Source organism: Panicum hallii, chromosome 2, assembly GCF_002211085.1.
Source record: "Panicum hallii strain FIL2 chromosome 2, PHallii_v3.1, whole genome shotgun sequence".
NCBI lineage: Eukaryota > Viridiplantae > Streptophyta > Magnoliopsida > Poales > Poaceae > Panicum > Panicum hallii.
In genome coordinates, this window is record NC_038043.1 from 15,285,480 (window position 1) to 15,310,093 (window position 24,614).

A 24,614-nucleotide genomic window follows, 5' to 3' on the forward strand; every position below is an offset into this window, starting at 1 on the left:
GTGGCGGAGGTAGACCCGTCGCGGCGCCAAGACTCTGAATGTACGCGAACATGCTCGCCATCCTCTGTCGGTCAGCCTCCCGCTCGGCCTCCATCTCCGCCCTCATCCTTGCCTCCAACTCCATACGTTCTCTCCTCTCTTCTTGCAGCTGAGCCTGCAAAATTTTTACCCCAATATTACAATAATACAAAAGCGAAGTTATGTAATATAATAGAAAAAAACGTATGAACAAGCAACAACCTGGAGTGCCTGGACTTGGCTCGTCAAACTGTCCGGACGAGGTCGGATGCCTGCGCTCGAGCTCGTTTGCCGTGCTTTTATCTGAGATAGAGTCGGAGTAGAAGAGGAGTCGATCGCGCCGTCGCAAATCCAGTACCGTCCATGCTTCTTTCCTCCTCCGACCTTCATGACAATTTCAGCGTCAAGATCCTCCTGGGTCGGATCGTACTCTGGCCCGTGCACCTCCCTCGCCATCGATGTGTACTCATTGAGGCGAGTATAGATGCTTGGGTTGCTGTATGCCTCGGGCCCGTCCTCCGCGTTGTAGCTGACGCTGGATGTCGCTTTACCCTTGTGGGATAGAGCATATGCCATGAATTTGTTGCACTGCTGCCCTCCATGTGCCGCCGACTGCGAGAAACAAGATGATGAGAAATCATGCATAGTTCAATAACCACAAAACAAGTAAAGTCGCGTACCCATGCTTGGGCGTACTCGGTCAGGTTACGGTTGCCTTGGTGGTGTGGCACACCGGCCATAGTCAGACGGTGCTCACGACGCTCCTGGTGCACAGCGTTCCAGTCGTCGGATAACCACTTAGCAACTATCTGCTGCCAGCACTCAGGAAAGTGGGCACACCAATGAGGAACCATCTACATGACATCAAGTAGAAGACATATTAGTAGAGGACATTAAGCCAACTTAATGTTCAAATAAATCAAATTTTGGTATTTACCTGCAAGTACTGCTCCTCAGTCAACGTCATAGTTCTTGCTTGCGCCTTGGTGACCTTCTGTCCAAGGACGACGGCGTGGTAGTTGATGATTGACTGGAGGCGCTGCTCGTAGAACATGTCGGTAACGAGCTTTTTGCAGCGATACTCGGCAACCACATCCGCCTGCGCGTCCATCCCGGCCTGTAGTCTGTAGAAATCCTGCAATAAACACGATATCATTATTTCAATCATATTATCAAGGATGTGCAACGAATGCGATATATTGATCACTTACCCAAAGCTCGCCCTTCACTCGCTCAGCCAAGTTGGGCCACTGTCTGCCGGCAACATCCCGCATGTCGGGGACGGCCCGGTAGTGCTCCCACGTATAGGCCAGACACGGCTCTCCGGCCAACGTGACCAGGCCAGGGAAGTGATCCCTAACCAGAAGACCCAAGATGCCATTCACATGGCGTCTGTGAGCACCAACGGGCCTCTCCACAACTATCCAGTTCCTGCACAGGTGATTGATAAAATTTTTTAATTTCTACCACAAAATTGAAATTATAACGTAAACATGTACTGAAAACATGTAAATTTACTTACTTATCCCCTTGGGGAGCTATGATCGGGCGTTTTGCTTCAGGAATCGGTCGCTGGGGGAGACTCGCCGGACCTCGCTGGTAGACGGTTGACGAAGCAGAGGCCTCCATGCCCTCCTCGTCTGCCTGCTCGTCGTCCCCTGGCCCCTCCTGGTGGACCACCTGGTCCGCCTGCTCGTCCTCCCCTCCGGGAGCGCCTGCTCCTCCTCCTCCGGGAGCGCCTGCTCCTCCTCCTCCGGCGGCACCTCCTCCTCCGGGAGGCACCTCCTCCTCCGGGAGCGCATGCTCCTCCTCCGGTTGCGCCTGTGTCATCGCCCTCCTGCCACTCCCCCTCCTCCTCCTGTAAGACGGTCCCTCAGCCGCCCCGGACGTCGGCTCACTGCTCCCCCCCGAAAACCTCTTGTGAAGGGCCGCTACACTCTTCTTCATCCCGCGGCCCACCATCTCTGGTGAATCCCCTGCAATTAAAAGAAAATTAATTAGTACAGATAAATATATAACACATACTTAGATAAATACATAAAGAAAATAGAACATAATTACATAATAATTATGTGGATGAAGAGAGATAGAGGAGCTTCATCCAAGATAAATACATAAAGAAAACCGAGTTGTGTTATGTGGATGAATAGAGATAGAGGAGCTTCATCCAAGAGGTATAGGGGGTTTTGGACAGCCTCCCACGGACATAAGACGATGGGCCCACGAAGAGATACTTTGGATGAAAGAAAAATGATCAGTTCTGCTGGCTGATCCCGAGCTGTCCTGGCGGACTGTCCGCCATTCCTGGCGGACAGTCCGCCAGGACCTCTCAGCCAGCCAAAAAACCTTCTTTAATTCCAAGGGATTGATCCAAACTTTAAGATATTTTAGAGGGATGATTGGATGTATATGAGACAAAGCAGAAGACAAATAAAACACAGTTTTCAAAACAACATAAAAAAAGTTTACCACTTTAGATCAACAACCATAATTACGTAATAAGTACAGATAAATATATAATACATACTTAGATAAATACATGAAGAAAATAGAACATCAATTCGTAATAATATAGTCTTACATTGACTAAAAATATTCATCGTAGTCGGGATTAGTTGGATCATAGTCCTCATCATCACTATCAATCATGTCGTAACCAATAAGATCAGAAGACTTGGTGTCTTCATTTGCATTGTCTACTTGTAGTCGTTCTAGCATGTGTAAATCCTTCACGCTCTGCACCTCTTCCTCCTCCCCCACATCATCAACCGCTTCAACTTCCATTTCGTTTGCCTCGGTTAATTCTATCTCGAATCGCCCTTGTAGCCCCTCTTCTTGAAAGAACTCTCCGTCATATATTGTAATCATCATCGTTAGGGACAGGTACTCTACCGTGCGGTGATGTCTTGTACACAATATACCAACCCTTAAGATGCTCTTTGCTTTCACACACATATGGGAGATAATAAACTTGTATAGCCTGTTGAGCAACAACATAGACATCGTCTATGGTCATGACTGAATCCTGTCGAATTTTGACTAGCCCAACATTAGAATGCATCCGTCTCATTGCTTGAGGGTCAAACCAATGACATTTGAATATCACGGGATTAAGTGGTTTCGAACCATAGTAGCTGAGTTCGTATATTTCTTCAATTCTTCCATAATACTCAATCCCATCAAGGCCGGGAGTAAACACCCTAGAATTTGTGGTCTTTCGATTGGGTCGACAATCCTCATGACTGCTTGTACAAAAACGATATCCATTCACGTCATAACCAGAATATGACTTGACCTTATATCCAAAGCCACCGGCCACCTGTCTCAACTCGGCACTCAAGGTCGCATCGCTAACGCCCTGCAAGTTCAAGTACGATTGGACAAACTAAGTAAAAACAACTTAGAGTGAAAAGCTAAGTACGGGCCAGATTGGACCGTACCTTCTGTTTGAACCAAGAAATAAAATTGGGGGATCCATTTCCTGCACCTTGTTTGAGCAGGGTATCTAATTCCTGCTCCGTGATATCCCTTGATTGACGCCAGAATTCTTGAATAAATTGTTGCATGTACGGTGTCACCTCGTCAAGGTTGGTCAACACATACAGCATGATCCGACACCACTCTTGATGACTCAACCTCTTGGTGGTCGAACCACTTGCAGTTCCAAGCTGACCTTGAAAAAGGCTGAGTCTCGAGTCATTTTCGCTAGCATTGTAACGAGCCGGTGGATTATGCACACTAGGTAGGTTGTCACCATAGTATACTGATGTAAAGTTCGACACCTCCTCCAGAATGTATGCCTCGGCAATGGAACCCTCAATTTTGCTTTTATTTCCACATTTCTTTCGGATAACCTTTAGGCATCTCTCAATTGGATAGCACCACCGACCCTGCACGGGACCCCCCATTCGTGCCTCATACGGGAGATGCAATATCATATTCTCCATCGGATTAAAGAATCCGGGTGGAAAGATCTTCTCCAACTTACATAACAACACCGGTGCGATTCTTTCCAAGTCTGCAACTAAGGTCCGTGATAACTCCTTTGCACAAAGTGTGCGGAAGAAGTAGCTCAACTCTGCAAGTACCAGCCAGACATGCTCAGGGACATAACCTCGAACCATCGCTGGAAGAAGCCGCTCAATCCTTATGTGGTAGTCATGACTCTTCATACCTAAGACTCGCAAAGTAGACAAGTTGACTCCTCTACTCAGATTAGCTGCATAGCCATCAGGGAACATCAACGCCTTGATCCATTGTAGTACTTCTATCCTTTGGGGCTTGCTCAAGACATAATCGGCCTTAGGCCTTCTCCATGTCTTTCCTCGTGCAGGAGGCCTCATTTCTAAGTTTGGTCTGTCACACAATATTGCTAGATCCAACCTAGCCTTAACATTGTCCTTTGTCTTCGTGGGAATATCCATGATTGTTGCCCAAAGTGCTTCAGCAACATTCTTTTCAGTGTGCATCATATCAATGTTGTGTGGAAGGAGCAGGTCGTCATAGTACGGGAGCCGAGTCAAGCCCGACTTATGAGTCCACATATGTTGCTCACTATATCCCACAAAGCCACCCTCTGGATTGATCAAGAGACCATCTATCTGCTGACGAATCTCGGCACTAGTCCTCATCGGACTTGCGAGGTCTGTCACTGTAACACCTTTTGTAAAGTTTTTGATGTCTCGTCTGAATGGATGGTCAAGAGGTAGGAACTGTCGATGTTTGTCGAACGCAACATACTTACCACCCTTCTGCAACCAAAGGAACCTAAGACGTTCCTTGCATACCGGATATGGGAATTTGCCGTGAACACACCACCCGCAGAAGACCCCATACGCCAGAAAATCGTGCAGAGAGTATTGATACCAAACATGCATCTTGAAGTTGGTCTTTGTGGCCCGATCATATGTCCATACCCCTTCCTCCCAAGCATGGACCAATTCATCAATCAGCGGCTCCATGAACACACCCATATTTTTCCCCGGGTGTCCAGGAATAATCAACGATAACAACACGTTCTGTCGTTGGAATGCTATGCCTGGGGGGAGATTGAGGGGAATCAGAAACATGGGCCAACATGTGTATGTGGCAGCCATCGCTCCATACGGATTGAATCCATCAGTTGCCAGCGCAATACGAACATTACGAGCCTCACTGGCTTTGTCCCGATGAATGCTATCAAAGTAGGTCCATGCTTCACCATCTGATGCATGTACCATCTTGTGAGGATTGTATCGTTTCCCTTTCTTATGCCATGTCATCTGTTTCGTGGATTCCTCAGTCATGTACAGCCGTTGGATCCTCGGTATGGCCGGCAGGTGACGTAGGATTGTCACGGGGATATCAAGCTGCCTCTTGTTGCCATCACCAGAGTCAACCTCCAAGAACCTAGAGGATTTACACTTCGGACAGTACTTTTCTTCCGCGTATTCTTTCCTGAACAGGACACATCCGTTCGGACAGGCATGTATCTTGTCATACGGCATCTTGAGTGCACGAAGAAGTTTCTGTGACTCGTACATACTCTTTGGCAGGATGTGACCCTCTGGAAGCAGGCTGCCAATAACTGTCACTATACCATCAAAGGTGTCTCTGCTCAGGCTGTACCGCAACTTCAACGCCATTACTCGTCCAATGGCATCCAGCTGAGAAACTTTTGTATGTCCGTGAAGGGGTTTCTGTGCTGAGGCAAACATATCGTAAAACGCCTTTGCGGACCCCTCAGGCTCCTCCTCTACAAGTTCTTCAGCAACGTGTGCCTCATGATAGTCATCTAACATGTCCACTACACCAGCCTCAGCATCACAATCCTCGACACGTGGTCTGACCACGTCCTCTCTCCTACGATGGCCTTCACCATGATGGATCCACCGGGTATAGTTTGGCGTAAATCCATTAAGGAAGAGATGTTCCCCCATGACATCCTGTGTTTGTCTTTTCCTGTTAGCACACTTGCTGCATGGACAGAAAATTCTAGCCGCTCCTTTAGCATTCTCACCCCACGCCTGTTCCAAGAATTCATTGGTGTTCTTAATCCACTCAGGGCTGACATCTCTCTTACTACGGTGACCACTGTACATCCACCTACGGTCCTCCATCGTCTACTATACACAACGAAAACTAGTTATTATCAATTATATATGATAAAAGTCTAGTAAAACTAAATTAATACGAAGTCTCTATAGACGATGGGCCCACGAAGAGATACGTTGGATGAAAGAAAAATGCTCAGTTCTGCTGGCTGACCGAGACATGTCCTGGCGGACTGTCCGCCAGTACTGGCGGACAGTCCGCCAGGACCTCTCAGCCAGCCAAAAAACCTTCATTCCAAGGGATTGATCCAAACTTTTAGATATCTTAGAGGGATGATTGGCTGCATATGAGACAAAGCAGAACACAAATAAAACACAGTTTTCAAGCCAACCTAAAAAAAGTTTACCACTTTAGATCAACAACCAAGAGAAATCGAGATTTTCACAAACAAAGCATGCATCATTTTGGAGATTCTTTTTGCTTAAATAAGAAATTATCTACTAGCCAAGCAGGTGTGCAACATTTCATTCAACACTCCTAGAGTCAATAATGTTTAGCTCACTTCTTAACTCACAAACTCCGAAATCATTACTATAATTAAGCAATTGTTTCCTTTTAATATCCTTTTCAAATCTCCAATCCACAAGGGGTAGATCTATCGGGCATACGCGAACACATACTTCACAAGCATTGCAATCATCTTATGTACTAGCAAGGCGGGGTCGTCACCTAGACTGGAGGCGACGTTGCCGGCGGCGGACGGACGGTCGGCGACAGCACCGAGGAGCGCTCCCCGGCGAGACGACGGCGTTGGGAAGACTGCTGTGTGGGAGCAGCGGCGTCGGGGTGTGAGCAGCGGCGTCGGTGGCCTCGGGGCGGCGAGCCCGCGGCCTCGGGCGGCGAGCCCACGGCCTCGGCGGCGGGCGGGCGTGGGCGTGGGCGGGCGCGGCGTGGGCGGGCGCGGTGGCGTGGGCGGGCGGGCGCGGCGGCGTGGGCGGGCGCGGCGTGGGCGGGCGGGGCGGCGTGGGCGTGGGCGGGCGCGCCGTGGGCGGGCGCGGCGGCGTGGGCGTGGGCGGCGTGGGCGTGGGCGGCGGGCGCGGCGGCGGGCGTGGGCGGCGCGGGCGGCGTGGGCGTGGGCGGCGGGCGGGGCGTGGGCGGCGCGGCGGGCGGGGCGTGGGCGGCGCGCGCGGGCGGCGGGCGGCGGGCGCGGGCGGGGCGGCCGGGGGCGTGGGCGTGGGCGGCGGCGGGCGGGGCGTGGGCGGCGGGCGCGGGCGGCGGCGGCCGTGGGCGTGGGCGTGGGCGGCGGCGGGCGGGCGTGGGCGGCTGGCGCGGGCGGCGGGCGGCGGGGCGGGCGGCGGGCGCGGGCGGCGGCGGCGGCCGGGTGGGCGTGGGCGGGGGCGGCGGGCGTGGGCGGCGGCGTGCGGGCGGGCGTGGGCGGGCGTGCGGTGGGCGGGCGAGATAAACCCGCTTGTTTGCCGAGTGCCCTAGATCTGGCGCTCGGCAAAACCCCATGTTTGCCGAGTGCCTCCGATCCGCGGCACTCGGCAAAGCCCCCGCCCCCGGCCCCGCTATCTTCGATTGAGCCGCCGCCCCCCCCCGGGCCCGCTGCGCCGCCGCCGCTCCCCCGCCCCGCGCCCCCGCCGCGTTCCCGGCCGCCGCCCGCGCCCGCCGCGCCGCCGCCCGCACCGCCCCCGCCCGCGCCGCCCGCGCCGCCCCGCCGCCCGCGCCCGCCCGCCCCCGCGCCGCCGCCCCCGCCGCCCCCGCCGCCCCCGCCGCGCCGCCGCCGCTCCCCCGCCCGCGTTCCCGGCCGCCCACGCCCGCCGCCGCCCGCGTTCCGGCCGCCGCCCGCGCCCGCGCCGCGCCGCCCGCCCCGCGCCGCCCGCGCCCGCCCCCCGCCCGCCGCGCCGCGCCCCCGCCCGGCCCGCGCCCCGCCGCCCCCGCCGCCCCGCCGCGCCGCCGCCGCCCCCCGCCCCGCCGCCCCGGCCCGCGCCCCGCCCGCGCCCGGCCGCCGCCCGCGCCCGCCGCCGCCCCCGCCGCGCCGCCGCCGCTCCCCGCCCCGCGGCCCCGGCTCGCGCCCCCCCCGCGTTCCCGGCCGCCGCCCGCGCCCGCCGCCCGCGCCCGCGCCCCGGCCCGCCCCCCGCCCCCGCCCGGCCCGGCCGCGCCCCCACCCGGCCCGCACCCCCGCCGCGTTCCCGGCCGCCGCCCGCGCCGCGCCGCTCTCCCGCCCCGCGGCCCCGGCCGGCCCCGCCCGGCCCGCGCTGCCGCCGCTCTCCCGCCCCGTGGCCCCGGCCGGCGCCCCCGCCGTAGCCGTGCCCCCGGCCTACGCCCCCCCCCCGCCGCCGCCGCCGCGCTGAGAATGTCTGCCTCTGACTTTTCAATGTAGTTGCACACAAGTCATTCATTTTAAAGATCTCGCTACTTGTTTCTCTATTACCACTCGCATCCCACCTTATGCATGTTGATTTCAGGTTGATTATCTAAAAAAGGCTGATCCAGCAAGAAGCTATATTATTCAGTGACTGATTGGTAACCAAGGCATGTTGATTTTTTTAATAACCTCCCTATTTTCTCTTTGCTTGATTAGAAGTAACGAAAGAACGGGTGGAGACAAACACAGGATTATGCTGTAACAATCAGAACTGAGAGGGCCTGGCGGACTGTCCGCCAGGCTGGCGGACTGTCCGCCAGGACGCCTCAGTTCTGACTGACCGCTATTTCTTTGTGCTGTGTAGAGAGTGCTTGTTGTCTGTTACCTTTGGTTGTCATGTTGCTCTCATAATTTTCGTAACTTGTGAGACCGAAAGAAACTTACCATAGGCATGTCTTGGGGCTTTTAGTCAACAATTAACACCCCTTTCGCACTTGTGATATCAGCTGAGTGCTCCTTGTGGCCAACTACATGATGACTTTCCAGAATTAAGTAGGGTTGGCTTACACCTTGAGTAACTGGGAGAATAGAGCAATCTGGGACTGTGATCTGTACTTGTTCAATATATAGGTATTGCTACTTGTATTTTTTGGGGGGCAAACAATTTTGAGCTGATAAGCTTTCGACCATATGAGACCCTAAATCTGTGTTTTCGACCATATGAGACCCTAAATCTGTGTTTTCGACCTACGCCATTACACGTTGTTTTGTTGATAAAAACTTGTATCATATGCAATTGATATTATTCTTGGCTATGTATTTAGAAAATAAGACATCTCTTTTTTTGTGCATTGATCCATAATGTATATGGATTTTATTTCCTTCTTGGCAGGACTTCGTTCCATCAGTTTCAACAACTAGCCATTGTATGTCCGGTTCAGTGTCAATTGAGGAATCGTGTTCGACTGTACCGCCGCTCTCAGCTCGAAGGCCCAGTCCAACACAGGTTTGTTTTAGTTGAATTGAGGTGTTCCAAAGTTAATCGGTCCAGTTGGCTTGATTCATGGCGGGACTAAATCAAATATCCAACAAGTTTTTTGCATACAAATTTCCCAATGACTTATTGACTCATTCTTTCAGTTGAACACCCGGTCGAAAAGAAGCTCACCTGCAAGGGTTAAGGAAAACACCCAGTCGGAATCATGTGGAAGCTCACCTGCAAGGTTTAGTTGTCCTTATAATTTGTATACGAAATTATTTGCACATTTCCAAATAGTTCTGACGCAAGTTTTTTTTTAATATTATTAAGTGGACCGATAGAGCTGGAGTATGAAATGTAAGTTTGTCTGCATCCTTATAATTATTTTTGAACAGGAAAGTCAAAAGTAAGCTGGATTATAAATTGTAGGTTTCCAACTGATCCGATGGACACGCGAAAAAGAATCCTTCTTTCTTTGCATAACATAAAGTTTGCGGATAGTAAGGATCAGTGGAGAGCTACTGATCCTGATGTACTGGAAAAAGTTGCATGAACTCTACAAGTTGTGGGTTGCAACTTGAGTATCGATGATATAAAAGAACATGTTACTGCATTGGAAAATGATGTCAAACTCCATTTGGTAAGCATTGCAATCCATATCATAATCCGAAACTTAGCTTAATCTTAATACCCTTCCAATCCACAAGTTTTTTTTTGGTTTATGCAGGCGGGTGAGCACTATATTTCAGAGCATTGGCTCACATATGCGGCAGTGTTTGACTATGTTACGCCTGACTATGTCGTCGAGACCCCGCCGACACATCTTGTAGACAATGATAATGTAGCCAATGAGCCTAATCCCAGAAAGAAGATGAAGATGAAGATGACATGCAACGCAGAGTCCACCAGCAGTGGCAAGTTAGATTCAAGCATTGGTGAACGTTTTTCAAACCTGATGGAAGATAAAGAATTTGCCGCACAACTCTTCATGGGTCGACTGAGTATGGAAAATTGTTGTGACAAAGCTATGAGGTGTGGTTTCAAAGGCAAAGAACTTCGTTCTGTTCTAAATTTATGCAGGTTAAATTGGGAGCAGCGTCAGATATTCTTGAAACTTGAAGATTCTGAAGCAAAGGACTATGCCTTAGAAGCTATTTACGGGTTTGTCCCGCCGCCACCGCCTCCGCCGCCGCCGCCGACCCAGTGAGTTGTATGAACGTTTCCAAACTTGTATGGACTGTATATGTTCATTTATGCTGGCTCGGGACATTTGAACTTGTATGAACTTTGTATGAATTTGTATGGACTTGTATGAGTATTGTCATATATGAAATGTGTGTAATGTGTATTGTCATATATATATATATATATATATATAAACTGCATGTGATGTCCGTTGTGATATATATATATATATATATTATTGGACTGGATACGAGAAAAAAAATAGTCATAACTTTATCACGTGAGCATCCAATTGGCAAGCAAGTTGCACAACACAACATCACACTCTCTATCCAGGCAATGAATAAAGTTTGTCCGTGTCACTGGTGAATTTCACACTCATCTGTTACTAGGAGCGATAGAAGAGGATGCGTTGTTAATCGGGAAATATTGTGATAATAAAGCCATAAATGGAGCAGCCCTTTACCCAAAAGCTCTCACGCACAGGAAGCATCTAGCTAACGCGACGTCGATGGAAAAACATGAGCATCTTGGTCGCTGCGGCAGTTCCTGCTGCACGCGTGCGCGGGGTGCCTGGGCCTCCATGGCTACTGAGGCTAAGAAATTTGGACTCCTCATTTGCTGATCAGCCAAAGCGATCACAATGGCTTAAAAAGTGATAACAATCGCTTAAATCTTGCTTGGATCTTGCTCCCTCGGCAAAGCTGGTGAATCTCTTGGGAAAGAACTTGAATCTTGCTTGGATCTTGCTCAAACCCAACCCTAGACCAAGGATTTGGAGTGGGGAAGCTAGGGTTTCACTTTGGGGAGTTTTGGAGTGCTTAGAAGGTGCTTGAGGCTAAGCTTATGCAGTTTGGCAGGGTGGATTTCCCGTTGGGGTCGAAGGGATATATACAGAGCCTCACTAAAAACTAGCCGTTAGGCTGTTTTTAAGTGTCCTGGCGGACTGTCCGCCAGGACTGGCGGACAGTCCACCAGGACCACTCGGGTTTGCATTTTTCTATTCAATGCATGGGTTCCGGATTTGGTTTATTTGTGTTCTACCACACACTTTCCACATCCCCCTTGATAGTACGGTATACCTAGACTAAAGAAAATATAAAACAAAGAATTATCTTCGCTTGAACCACATTTCTTGAACTGGTACCGTTCTCCAATTTTAACGAATCGTCGGGTTTGCATTTTTCTGTTCAAGGCATGGGTTGGCTTCATTTCATAATGAGCAAACCAAATAAAGTCAAAGCATCATGATGAGATAAAACCAAGATAATGTAATATCACATGATTTCACAAACATAGAAAAACAATAAGATCACAACCATGCAAACATCATCCATAAAAAGAAATTAGAAATTACAAGCCAACTTAGTTCAAATACGATACAAGCCAAGTCTCACATAGATCCAAAGTCTCACAACGACTCTAAAGGATGGAAAGATAAGAATGCTAGGAATGCTAGGATACAATCTTCTCCCCCTTTGGCATCAAACACCAAAAAGAGAAAAGACAAATGGAAGCTCGGAGCAGTAATCACTCATCATCCTCATCATCATCATCATCATCATCATCACCTACATCATAATGCTCCCACGCAGCTGAAAAGTCCCTAGGAGGAGAAGGCGGAAATGAGGGCCAATCCGTCTCCTCAGTGCCAAGGTGGCGCTCAATCCTGTTGATACTCTGCTGATTTGCCCGAGCGTGAGCACGAACTACATCGTTGGTGTTGCGGCATACTTTGAAGAGAGCTTTCAAGCCAGAAATAAAGGCATTGCCTTTCCTGCGAGGACGAGTCCTAGAAGAGGAAGGCATCGCCGAGGTGGAGGGCATATCCATAGAGGGCTGGGGTGGAGAGTGAGCTGATGGGGGAGACTCGCCCTCTGGTGGAAACTCTTTCTCCTTGGGAGGCTGTGGGCAATATGGGGCATGGACCGCATCATATCCAAACTCCATTCCAGTCACGGCATTAATCATCCTTTGAATGTATGGAGCATAGATAACTGGATTACTGCCATGATGGAGCATGTACCTCAACTCCGTCCAGAAAAAGTGAAAGACACTAAAGGGCGGGTGATCAAAGTCCATAGCTAGAAGAAGGTTCTTGACCGTACCATGAATCTTGGTGCGATCACCCCTCTTGGGAGTCAAGGTCTCCCGGAATATCCTGTTCATGATCTCCATATATGGACGTAGTCCATGAGTCGTCGCTATATCCGGATCCTCATCCCGATAGAGAGTCATAAGAGCTTCATCCGTTGGATTGATGTCATCGTGAATTTCCATCTCATCTAGAGTGTCATCAAGCTTAAGGATAGTAGCAAATTGCTTGTATGAAACCCAGAAGGCGCGCCCTTGAAGATTGAAGTGAATAAAGAAATTCTTGCCCTCACCTTCAAACCAAGCAGTGGAGCAAAATTGAGCAACCAACTCATTGTTCCAATCTTGATTGAGGGCCAAGAATTCATAGAGGTGTTTCCTCTCACATTCACGTATGACCAAGTCAAAGGTTGGATTATTTTTCTCACTCATTTCATCCCAATTGATGTACTTGGAGACGGTGATAGCATTCTTCTTCTCAATAAAGATGGATATGTACCAATCAGCTTGAAATTTGCTCCAAAACCTCCTATCCGTGATGTACTTCTCATAATCATAAGGATTTTCCTTTCTTTCCTTAAATGCAGCACCTCTTTGCTTTGTGGTGTAATCCACTCGCTTCACTCCAGGGTCACCGAAGTTGATCCTTGTGTACTCCGGTCTGTGCATGATATACTTCCGGTAGGGTTGGAGTGGAGGGTACTCATCAAAGATAGGAACCTCCTCTTGAGGCACATCACCTTGTGGTTGAGCAGCTCTTTGGTAGCTACGCCTGGGTGCCGCATGGCTAGGACCGCCCATTTGCCCAGCTCGACTCATTGAAATTTTGGGCGTTGGCTTCCTTTTGCGCTTAGGTGGAGGAACGACTTCAATTTCATCGGAATCGGAGTTGGAGACGGGATCATGCAAGAACTTGGTCCTCCTCTCATGCACCATCTGTACATGTATAGGAAGTATACTGCTTGATTAGAAGTAATGAAAGAACGGGTGGATACAAACAAAGGATTATGCAGTAACAATCAAGACTGAGAGGTCCTGGCGGACAGTCCGCCAGGACCTCTCGGTTTTGAATGTTCCCGCGAAAACATGTGATGTCAATAATTAATCCAATGGGGCTCAAACTTTGTAGGCACATTTTAGATGATAATGGAAGCCTAGACTTAAATTTTGAACAACAATGAGTGGATAGATTGGGAGATCGACTTGAATAAAGGTTTAGGTTATGAAATGAACATGAACATGTGAACTAAAGATTTAGCCATCCATTCTTCAAGATTTTCAAGGAATAGCATGCTCTACCTAGCAGGAAACAATAGCTAAAAGCATTCCTCAAGATATGCATCGAGTAGAGAGATCGATGGAGGATTGCATATACCTTGTTCTTGCCCTAGGATGAATGGAAGTGCTTCCAAAGGATTGGAAACGAGGGGAGAAGGTTCTTGCAGCCTGTGGAGGGGCTCCTTCGCCGTGGACCTTGCGGAGGAACCGAATCCTTGGCTCCACGGACAATGGGGGGCAATGAGGGGTGTTGTCCGTGGGGAAGGAAGAGAGAGTGAGAGGAGCTAGTTGTGTTATGTGGATGAAGAGAGATAGAGGAGCTTCATCCAAGAGGTATAGAGGGTTTTGGACAGCCTCCCACGGACATAACACGATGGGCCCACGAAGAGATAGTTGGATGGAAGAAAAATGATAAGTTCTGCTGGCTGACCCCGAGAGGTCCTGGCGGACTGTCCGCCAGGACCTCTCAGCCAGCCAAAAAAATATTTTATTTGCCGAGTGTCGGTCAGCTGACACTCGGCAAATACACCCTTTGCCGAGTGTCAAAAATCAAGCACTCGACAAAGATAACGGCGTTTAGGGTTTAGGGTTTAGGGTATCTGTTTGCCGAGTGTATCTGTTTGCCGAGTGTTAGGCTCTCGGCAAAATATTTTATGCCGAGTGTTTTTTTTTGCCGAGAGCGACACTCGGCAAAGAATATGTTTGCCGAGTGCCCGAAATATAGCGCTCGGCAAACCTTTTCACCCTCGGCAAATCTGGTCTCTCCGGTAGTGATAAGAGGGCACATTGCAAAATAAGAAAAACTTACCGGACATTCTTTATTGAATTTATGATGGACAAATCATTTGCTTTTCCTTGGACAAATGGGACTTTGGAAGTACTCCGTGTAAGAGTACTAGAGATCCGTGAAGAAACATTGTAGCCATTCTCTTGGGAAATAGCAGAAACAACTGAACCACCATGTTGTGCTGTAGGATTGCTAGCATCAACACTTAAGGTTCCATCAAGGTTCCACATGATCCACTCAACTATTCTTTTCACTTCAGCTGCTTGCTGTAAATGTACCTGAAATTATAAAGATGTTATCCCATGATTATTTATATATTTTCTCATAGCAGGACATTTGCACTGGATATTGGATATGCCCCCACTCCTTCCCTTCCCCCTTCATAATAACTGTCTAGAACAAATTGCTCACATTTCATAAAAGCAAATTAAATAATCAGTACATCAGGCATAGAGGCCAAAATAGATTGTTTTCAGGAACCAAATAAGCATTGATAAATGCTAAAACAGTGTAAGGCTACAAGTAGATTTTACAACTGGCCACAAGAGGTACTGTATGTAAAAGCAAACATGAGACTATCGGTTAGTACACATTCATTATTAGAAGCCGATAGAGAAGAAGCCAATAGTAGGATCAAACAAAAGCCATCAAGCATGTCAGAGCTACGGGGAGCAAGTCAAGGTTCCAGATAGTCCAATACATCGGGGACAAAGAAAAAGGCTAATCAGCTGATTACAAGTGCAGGGACAGCCGATAGAGCTCATACTAACGGCTGATTACACGTGCAGTTTTAGAGCTCAAAATGCATCAGCTCCGATGGTCACGGCCGATGGCAAGAAGGAAGAGTTCGTCCCATGCACGTGACAGGTGTTGATCCCGTAGGTAATCACTGGGCATCTTTGATTGCATTGGGAGTCTCGTGGTGACTCTATTTCCCTACCATGGCCGAGTCTAAATATTTTGGTCAATTGAAGAGCTGCATGAAAGAATTGTTGCCACTGAATAATGCTCGGAGTACTGTGGTTACGTTACATTGGTGTTGTCGGTCAATACCCGCCGGCGGGCAGCGATAGGCAACACGAGGAGCCGGGAGGCTTCCGGGACAGCTGGTGGGCCCCGGTCCCTCGGTCAACGGCCCAGTGATCCAGCGCGCGCCCTGGCAGAGAGTCGCTAGGCGTGCCACCTGATCCCGCACCCGATCAGGAAGGTGTGACGTGTCAAACTCCTGCGTACACAGACGTATACAAAGATTAGTCCGAGCCGTGATCGGCTCATTACCTCCTCCCCGGCATCGGCTATGGAAAGCTGATTGCATCAATGCCGGATCGGATCTTCGGGACATGCAACGCACGAACACATATATATATATATATTTAACAAGAATTGCCTCATAAATATCAATCTAATCCAATCCACGACAGCTGGGCCCTCATTGCACAATCGGAACATCCTACACGTGGTTGATCCTAACAAATACACGAAAGCATCGGAATATCGATCTGAACAGAGATCAAAGAAACAACCGAAAAGCCGATTACTGAAACAACCTCTATTCAAGCGATGAGCCGATACGAAGCATACCATCGGATCATTCAACTCGTTTTCAAGGTCTAACCATGCACATATCGAACCAAGCTTCTAAATAAACAGAAACTAGCCATAACAGGTCGGATCTACTGATAAATACGAAACAAAACATGACCGTCGTATCCTTGAACGAACATGACGATCAAACCCACGAGAGCAACGAATGAAGCATAATTAAGATGCAAAAAGAATAGAATACTCCATGTGGGCTAAGATAAATAACGCTACTCGCCATCTACAAGGCTTCAGCACGAGCAACGTATAAGCAAACGAGCAAGGGTGATGCTACCCCGATCACGCAGAACGTGATCGGGGTCGCATGGCACTTACCCGATGAGAAACCCTAGAACAGGGGAGGCGATACGCCGAGAGTTGATGATGAACGATTCTGTCTTTCTTGTTTATTCATGGTACATATTTATAGTCCGTAGACTTGTTCTCGTTTAACTAACCCTAACCTAACACGACACGAATCTTAACTGCCTTATTCCTAATTTACACGGCCTTACTGGCCTTGATCATCCGCACAAGGCCCGATTCGCAAGCTTGTCATGATTGCCTTCTAAGCCCATCTTGCTCCATGGCCCACTTCTGGCCTGGTTAAATTATGGCGATAACACATGCCCCCCTGGTTTCGGCAATAATAATTCCGAAATCATCTTATTTTTTACGTCGCCTCGACCCTTCGTCTTCCGATCCGTACAGCCATGCCCTTTCGACTTCCGATGAATGTGACTGCCCTGCGCCAACTTCCTAGGGAACCGTTATGGTGCCGATTCATTTCACCCACTCGTTGGCTTTATAAACTTATTCAGTACCTTCCTTCACCATTTCCCTTCACAGCCATCGCCGATTACGCTCCCCCTCTACCTTCACTATGGCCTCTTCTTCTTCTGCCTCCTCCGTCATCTCTTATGAATCCGAATCCTCTCGAGAGCCAACCCCAGAATATGACCCAATCGCCGCTTATGAGGTCCGTGCCCCCCTGCATTGGGATGCAGAGGAATGGGACTTCCGTTACCAGTCAGAGGACGATGAATCCTTGACCGATGGTGAAGATCTCGTACTCCTCCTCGGGGTCGAGCTGGAAGAAGATAAAGACGATGCACCTTGGGGAGAGGACTTTTCTTCTTCAGAGGAAAAAGCCGATCCCACTTCCTCCGAGGAAGATTCGATGGCAGGTACCTTCCTTTTTGACAGGTCATCGGACGATACTTCCAACAGCCGCGCAAGGGCCGAAGACGATGACAGCTTCACCAGCAGCAGCGGCGGGGACGACGACGACAGCCACGGCAATAGCAGCAGCAGTGTTGTCGATCGAAACCCACCGGCGAGCAACGACAGGCAACACGAGGAGCCGGGAGGCTTCCGGGACAGCTGGCGGGCCCCGGTCCCTCGGTCAACGGCCCAGCGATCTGGCGCACACCCTGGCTTGAAGTCGCTAGGTGTGCCACCTGATCCTGTACCTGATCAGGAAGGTGTGATTCGTGAAATTCCTATAAGCACAGACACTTGTAAAGGTTAGTCCGAGCCGTGATCGGCTCATCACTCCTCCCCGGTATCGGCTGTAAAGAGCCGATTGCATCAATACCGGATCGGACCTTCGGGTCAGATAACGTATGTAAACAATAATGAGATGAAACTTGCTTTATAGATATCAATCTAATCCAATCCACGATAACTAAGCCCTCACTACACGATCGGAACATCCTACACGTGATTGAGCCTAACGAATACGCAAAGCATCAGAACAAACGACCTAAACAGAGACCCTAAAAACAGCTAAAGAGCCGATTCCTAAGGAATCCTCTACCCAAGCTAAGATCCGATACTAACACACTGCCGGAACTTTCAACCCGTTTGCAAGGCCTAATCATGCACATATTGAGCTAAATCCCTAATAAATAGAAACTAGCCATAACAGATCGGACCTATCAATATAAACAAAGCAAGGTGCGACCATTGCATCCATAATCGGGCACAATGATCGCGGAGCGCGCAAGAACAATGAACAGAACATGATCATGATACAAATAAAATAACATTACTCTATGCGTGCTATGATAACTAATGCTACTCGCCGTCTACAAGGCTTCAGAACGAGCAATACATGAAGTAAACAAGCAAGAACAATGCGCCCCCGATCACGCGAAGCGTGATCAGGGGGCCACATGGCACTTACCCGATGGAAAACCCTGGAACAGGGGAGGCGATGCGCCGAGAGTTGTTGATGAATGAATCTCTCTTTCTTGTTTATTCGTGGTACATATTTATAGTCCGTAGACTTGCCCTCTTTAACTAACCCTAACCAAACACAACACGAATCCTAACTGCCTAAACCTGAGTTTACACGGCCTTACTGGCCCCAAACACTTGTACGGGAACCGATCTGTAATCGTGCCGAAACCTTCTCCTAGGCCCATCTTGCTCCTTGGCCCACTTCTGGCCCGTCCAGAATATGGCGATAACAAGCAGCGACACTAGTATTGCTCCACCGTCCAGGCGCCGCAAGACCTCCGATGTGTACTGGTGGTAGACTACAGTATCCCTACTAGGTCATCTTTTAAGGGTAGTTAGTTCCCCTTTTGTTCTTAATGCCTCGCTGTTAATGGAATCTGCTTTTGTATCAGCAATTCTTCTCGTGCACAATAATCTGTTCAAGAGCCGATGGCAACGCATCGGCCTTAGCATATACCGATCCGGATCCGAAATAGCCCTTCAATTTACTTTACCCTCCGTCGGCCTTTCAATCCGACGCAAATCTTTGAAGATTCCGGGATCTAGGTCAACTCCGATCTTCTTTTCGCTCACAAACCCTAGCCGCAAGATCCTCCTTAGTCCTTGAGACACACATCCGATCTTGCGCCGCCAAACCTAGATCCACTCCCCAGAGTCTCGATTCAAGATTCCCGATGGCGGAATCTTCGCGTACCACCGCCGCCGCTTTTGGTCTGAAGGTAAACTCCGACCCCCATTAATTTAATGCGGCATCCGCAAATTTTACTGCGCGGTTAAATGACTCTTTCCTCGGCAATCTTGATTTCTTGGGGTTTTTTCAGGCTTCCGATATCTTCTTACCGCACCCTTCTTCCCCCAATTCTTTCTGCCTTGGACCTCGTTCCTACGAGAAACCCATAGATCTGATCTCGTGCGAAGCCAACCGAATTGCCTTTGTGAGTCAGGATATAGACCTAGAATCTTGGTTGGATAGCCTCCGCGCCTGGCCAAATCCCCCTGAAGGTTGGATAGTTTGGTACAACAGAGTAGCGAACACCTACCAGCCCTTGTGGGAATCAATCGGGATAGCCGATGCTCTGTCTCTGTCCCTTTTCCCCCCTTGAAAAAGATGAGAACCTTCTGAAGACCATCGGCTATTTCTGGTCTGACGCCTTGAACTGTTTCCTCTTCGGGCATAGCCCATTGGCACCAACATTGCTGGATGTTGTGATGATCACCGGCCTAAACGTATCATCAGCTTGCCCTTCTGCCTACAGCCTCCATGTAGTCCCTTACAAACTATCTTCCAAAACTGAATGCACCAACTGGAGCACATATCTGAGCCAGCACTAGAAAAGCAAGGGCCCTGTATCGGAGAAGGAGCACACGGCCTTTCTAAACCTGTGGCTTGAACACTTCCTCTTCTGTGGCCCTTCCCTCACCCCGACCAAGAACTACCTCTCCTTGGCTTATGAGCTGGCCAAGGGTCAACCTGTTGGCCTTGGTAGACTGTTTCTGGGGGAACTTTACAGATATCTCCATCTGAAGACTTCTAGCCTTCTTTCTCAGAAGAAAATCAGAACTGGTGGCCCATGGTGGTTCATCCAGTTGTGGGCTCGTCTTTATTTCCAAAGTTCTGACCCTGATTTTCCTTCCTTAGTCGGCAATTCCTTCCCTGATCTGAGTGGGAGACAGATTAGGTGTACTAGTTTCGGGCTGGCCTTGTATAGTCTCCCTGGTGGGAAATTGAATCCTCCAGCTGCTTCCCGTTGGTTCAGGATTTTCTATAAAGGCCTTGACAACCCAAACTTTCTTCCTTATGCCAATTCTGAACTCTTCGAGAATCCGGCTACATTCCGATTAGCCGATATTGACTATGATGCTGACACTAGGCGCCTTTACTCTATTATGGTTCGGCCCTGTCTTCTCCCAGTTGGCATGAGCACCTCTAACCGGATCCTCAAGCCTGGTTATGAATTTTACCAGCCGGTCGTAGCAGCCCAGCAGTTTGGTCTTGCGCAGGTGCCTCCCCACTTCCTTCTCCACTTGTTGACATCAAGCAGTATGGACCTTCCTGATGCTTTGACCTCCCAACGGTGCTACAGCCTGTTCACAGACCTTCCCTTGTCTGTCCCTGCCAATTTTACCTTTACCTCTTCGGCTGTCGACTTTGAGGGATGGTGGATGATGTGGAAAACTCATGTTTTCCGAAGGGCTCTGGGTCCGATGCTACAGCAGATTCACCCCGAGTATGACATTCCCGCTGGAGAGGTACCGACTTTTGGATTAACGTTCCTTCTTTAAACTTTGCTAGATCCTTCCTGAATCCATTTTTTGTTTCTGCAGCAAGAAGACGGCCCAGAGCTGATGAACGAGGATGGATCGCCTTTTTGTTTCCGGGCGGTTGCTCCTGTGGTCCTCTTTGGCAGGAATGCACCCCCTCCTTCAAAAAGTGTGATGCAGATTCAGCCGAGCACCATTAAATTGACCCCCAAACGAAAACGACTTTCTGAAGCTGCTGCCCCCCGGGCCCACACTAAGGCGAGGAAGATTCTTGTCAAAAAGGTCCGGAAGGGAGCTGCGCCATCCTCCCCTAATCTGTCATCTCCAGTCATCAATCAGGTTTGGTCCCTCCTCCCGCTTTGCAATCGGGTTTTGTTCATATCTCCTTTAATGTTGCTCACTTCTCTTGTAGCCTGCCGTTGTAGAAGTCTCCAGCGGGGAGGAGCCCCCATGCCAGAAAGGCTCATCTTCGGAAGTGCCAGAGGACGTGGATGCGCCTATCAGGGCGTTGATCACTCTCCGCGCTCCCGATGCAACAATCTTGGAGGACCCTTCTGCATCGGCTGTTGTCCCAGCTGCTTCGCCAAATCTGCAAGCGCCGGTCGTGACTACATCCCTCGTTGGCCCCTGTTTGGAAGGATCCTCTCCTGCCTCGGCTACTGCCGATTCCCCTGCACGAGAGGTACGCCCAGTAGAGCCGATCGCCATCTCATCGGCTGTTGCTCCCGCAGAGCCGACTGCTACCCCGTCGGCTGTCGCTTCTTCCTCTGGAGGTGCGGTTCATGTGGCCCCTGCCGCCACCGTTTATTCCTTGGAGGGAACGTACTCCCGGGAGCCAATCCCCCCTTCGTTGGTCATCGCCACTTCCCTTTCAGGACAGGTATGCCTTTTCTTTGTAACTATTTTGATCTTCTCCTGCAATGCCTGTCTCACCCTCTTTTCCTCCAGAACCTGGACCTTTCAGAGCTCCTTGCGTTCGACCCTGCCTCGATCGGGTCGACCATATTGGAGGCTGATGACTCTCCCTCAGGCCTAACTAGCACTGCCGATCAACTTCTCCGCGTGAGGGATCTTCTGTCGGGTCCAATCTCCGCCCTGATTCAGGATTCCAGTGCAGTCAAGCAAATTCTCGACGAGGTCAACTCCCAGCTCCCTGTGAGCCTCCAGGTCAAGCTCTTGCCGGCCGGGTATCTTTCTTCCTTCCAAGCAAAAGTGGCAGAAGCTCGCCGCAGGATCGAGACTCGGCGTTCCCAATCGCTCCTAAGGACCATCATCGCTGAGATGTGTCAGTCGATCAACAAGAAGAAGGCCGCACTCGACGCTAAGGTCAACACATCTGCTTCCGCCCACCGGCTTCGCCTCTTGGAGAAAGAACTGGAAGACCTTGAAGCTAAGGTCCGGGCCACCAAGCAGCGCATCCAGGAGGAGAAGGATCTCATCGCGGGTTCCAAGCAGGAGGCAGAAGTTTTGACTGCCGATCTGAAGACGGACTTGGCCGAGCTGAACAGCTTGAGCAAACAGGTGGTGCCAGGGGCGGACGAAGAGGATGAAGCGGTACTTGCTGAGGTTGACCGTATCCGCCTTGATGCCATCGCTGCTATTGACGCTTTCCTTCAGCAGTCCTGCCCGAGATAAACTTTGTGTTTTTATGTAGTGAACCCATTGTGTTTTTATGTAGTGAACCTAAAGTCGATGGTGGCACATCGGCTGTTTGACAATCTGTGATAATTGATTGCCGTAAGCGCACTTCTAAAGTCGATGGCACTGCATCGGCTGTTCTAATCCTTTCCGTTTCCTGTCTTACCACCAAAATCGGCGGTAGTTAGCTTGCTGGCTGCATCGGCTTGTGGCCTGATGGGTGCCATCGGCTTCATTATTCGTTAGCCCACATACTTGGGAAATATTTCTTAAGGTGTTGGCCGTTGACTGCTACTGGAAACTTAACGCCATCCAATTCTTCAAGCATGTACGCGTTCCCCGGTAGGACCTGATCAACCCTGTACGGCCCGTGCCAGTTTGGGGACCACTTGCCATATGCCGCGTCTTTAGTTCCCAATGGTAATACTGCTTCCCAAACCAAGTCTCCTACTTGAAATTCCTTTGGCTTAACCTTTTTATTATATGCACGGGCTACTTTAGCCTTATTCTCCCTAATCTTCTCTAATGACCATAGCCTGAGTTCCGTGAGATCTTCCACATTATCACTCATCAGAGTAGAATATTCCTCAGCGGATAAATCATTCTGGAATTCTATGCGCCTTGATCCGGCCGTAACCTCCCATGGTAACACGGCCTCCTGCCCGTAGACCAAGTGGTAAGGAGAAGTTTTTGTCGCCCCGTGACATGATATACGGTATGCCCAGAGTGCTTCTGATAAGACCTCGTGCCAGCGTCTGGGGTATTCATCAATCTTCCTTTTGATCAACTTGATAAGACTCTGATTGGACGCTTCGGCCTGTCCATTCGCCTGAGCATAATATGGAGACGATCTAATCAGCTTGATTCCTATATCAGCAGCAAACTTCTTGAATTCTTCTGAAATAAAAACCGAGCCACCATCTGTTGTAATAGTCTGTGGAATCCCGAATCTATGAATGACGTGTTCCTTGACGAACTGAATAACATCCTTGGATGCCACCGATTTCATCGGGACCGCTTCCACCCATTTGGTAAAATAATCTGTGATAGCTAGAATGAACTGATGACCCTTGCTAGATGGAGGATTAATTTTGCCGATCATGTCCATACCCCAGCCTCTGAACGGCCATGGTTTAATGATGGGGTTCATTACGGACGCTGGCACCATCTGGATCTTTCCAAAACTCTGACATGCTTGACACCCTTTATAATACTTAGAACAATCTTCAAGCATGGTAGGCCAGTAGTACCTTGATCGCCTGATTAGCCACTTCATCTTGTGGGCCGACTGATGAGTCCCACACGTTCCTTCATGAACTTCATGCAGGAGCCGATTGGATTCAACTGGCCCCAAACACTTAAACAATAACCCTTCTAAGGTCCTGTAAAACATATCATCCCCTATGAGGACATATTTCATAGCTTTGTATCGTATCCTCTTGGGTGCCCCCCGAGCCGAATCCTTCAAGTAATTGAAGATATCGGCTCTCCAATCTCCTTGGTCCAGGAAATATGCCTGATAATTTGACCCATCGGCTTTATACCCTGAAGCCAGCTGCGCTAGATCATTGGCTTCGGCATTACGAGCTCTAGGTATCCAATAAAAATTAATATACCTGAACTGAGTTATTAGCTCCTGGCATTGGACCCACGTTGGGAACAACAGCTCACTTTCGCATCTGTATTCTTCTGTAAGCTAGGAAATAACCAATTTTGAATCTCCAAAAACCTCCACTGCTTCAGCTCCGGCATCTAGAAGTAACTCCATGCCTTTACGTACCGCCTCATATTCTGCAAGATTGTTGGTACAGGCGACAGGTAATCTGATCGAGAAAGAATACGTTGCCCCCCGAGGCGATACCAGTAAGACGCCAATGCCGCATCCATCTCCACAAACTGATCCGTCGAAGTACATAACCCAGGCTCGTATAGAAAGTGCTGCTATATTGGTGTTAACCCTCTCAGCAATGAGATCCGCTAACGCCTGCCCTTTAACCGCTTTTGCAGGTTGATATCGGATATCAAATTCTGATAACGCAAACATCCATTTCCCCAATCGGCCTTTCAATACAGGAGCCGATAGCATGTGTTTTATGACATCCGATTTGCAGATGATGATTACTTCAGCCGATAGCAGAATATGGCGA

At 49.6% G+C, this 24,614-nt stretch overlaps 2 protein-coding genes across 2 annotated transcripts in view; both read right to left on the reverse strand.

Annotated features, from left to right (window-relative positions):
• Positions 1 to 263: 263 nt before the first annotated feature.
• Positions 264 to 1,320, reverse strand: LOC112880907. The gene is made up of 5 exons (XM_025945637.1): positions 1,230 to 1,320; positions 956 to 1,153; positions 699 to 872; positions 403 to 630; positions 264 to 290 (listed from the first exon to the last, which is right to left on the reverse strand). The coding sequence occupies exons 1-5, from the start codon at positions 1,290 to 1,292 to the stop codon at positions 264 to 266; spliced, it is 690 nt and encodes a 229-aa protein (XP_025801422.1). The 5' UTR covers positions 1,293 to 1,320.
• Positions 1,321 to 1,339: 19 nt separating this feature from the next.
• Positions 1,340 to 24,614, reverse strand: part of LOC112882273 — an 88,029-nt gene continuing 64,754 nt past the window's right edge. The window contains exons 2-3 of the mRNA XM_025947286.1: positions 1,541 to 1,769; positions 1,340 to 1,449 (exon numbers count right to left, since the gene is read on the reverse strand). Coding sequence (XP_025803071.1) covers positions 1,557 to 1,769 — 213 coding nt within the window. The 3' untranslated portion in view covers positions 1,340 to 1,449; positions 1,541 to 1,556. The remainder of the gene's footprint in view (positions 1,450 to 1,540; positions 1,770 to 24,614) is intronic.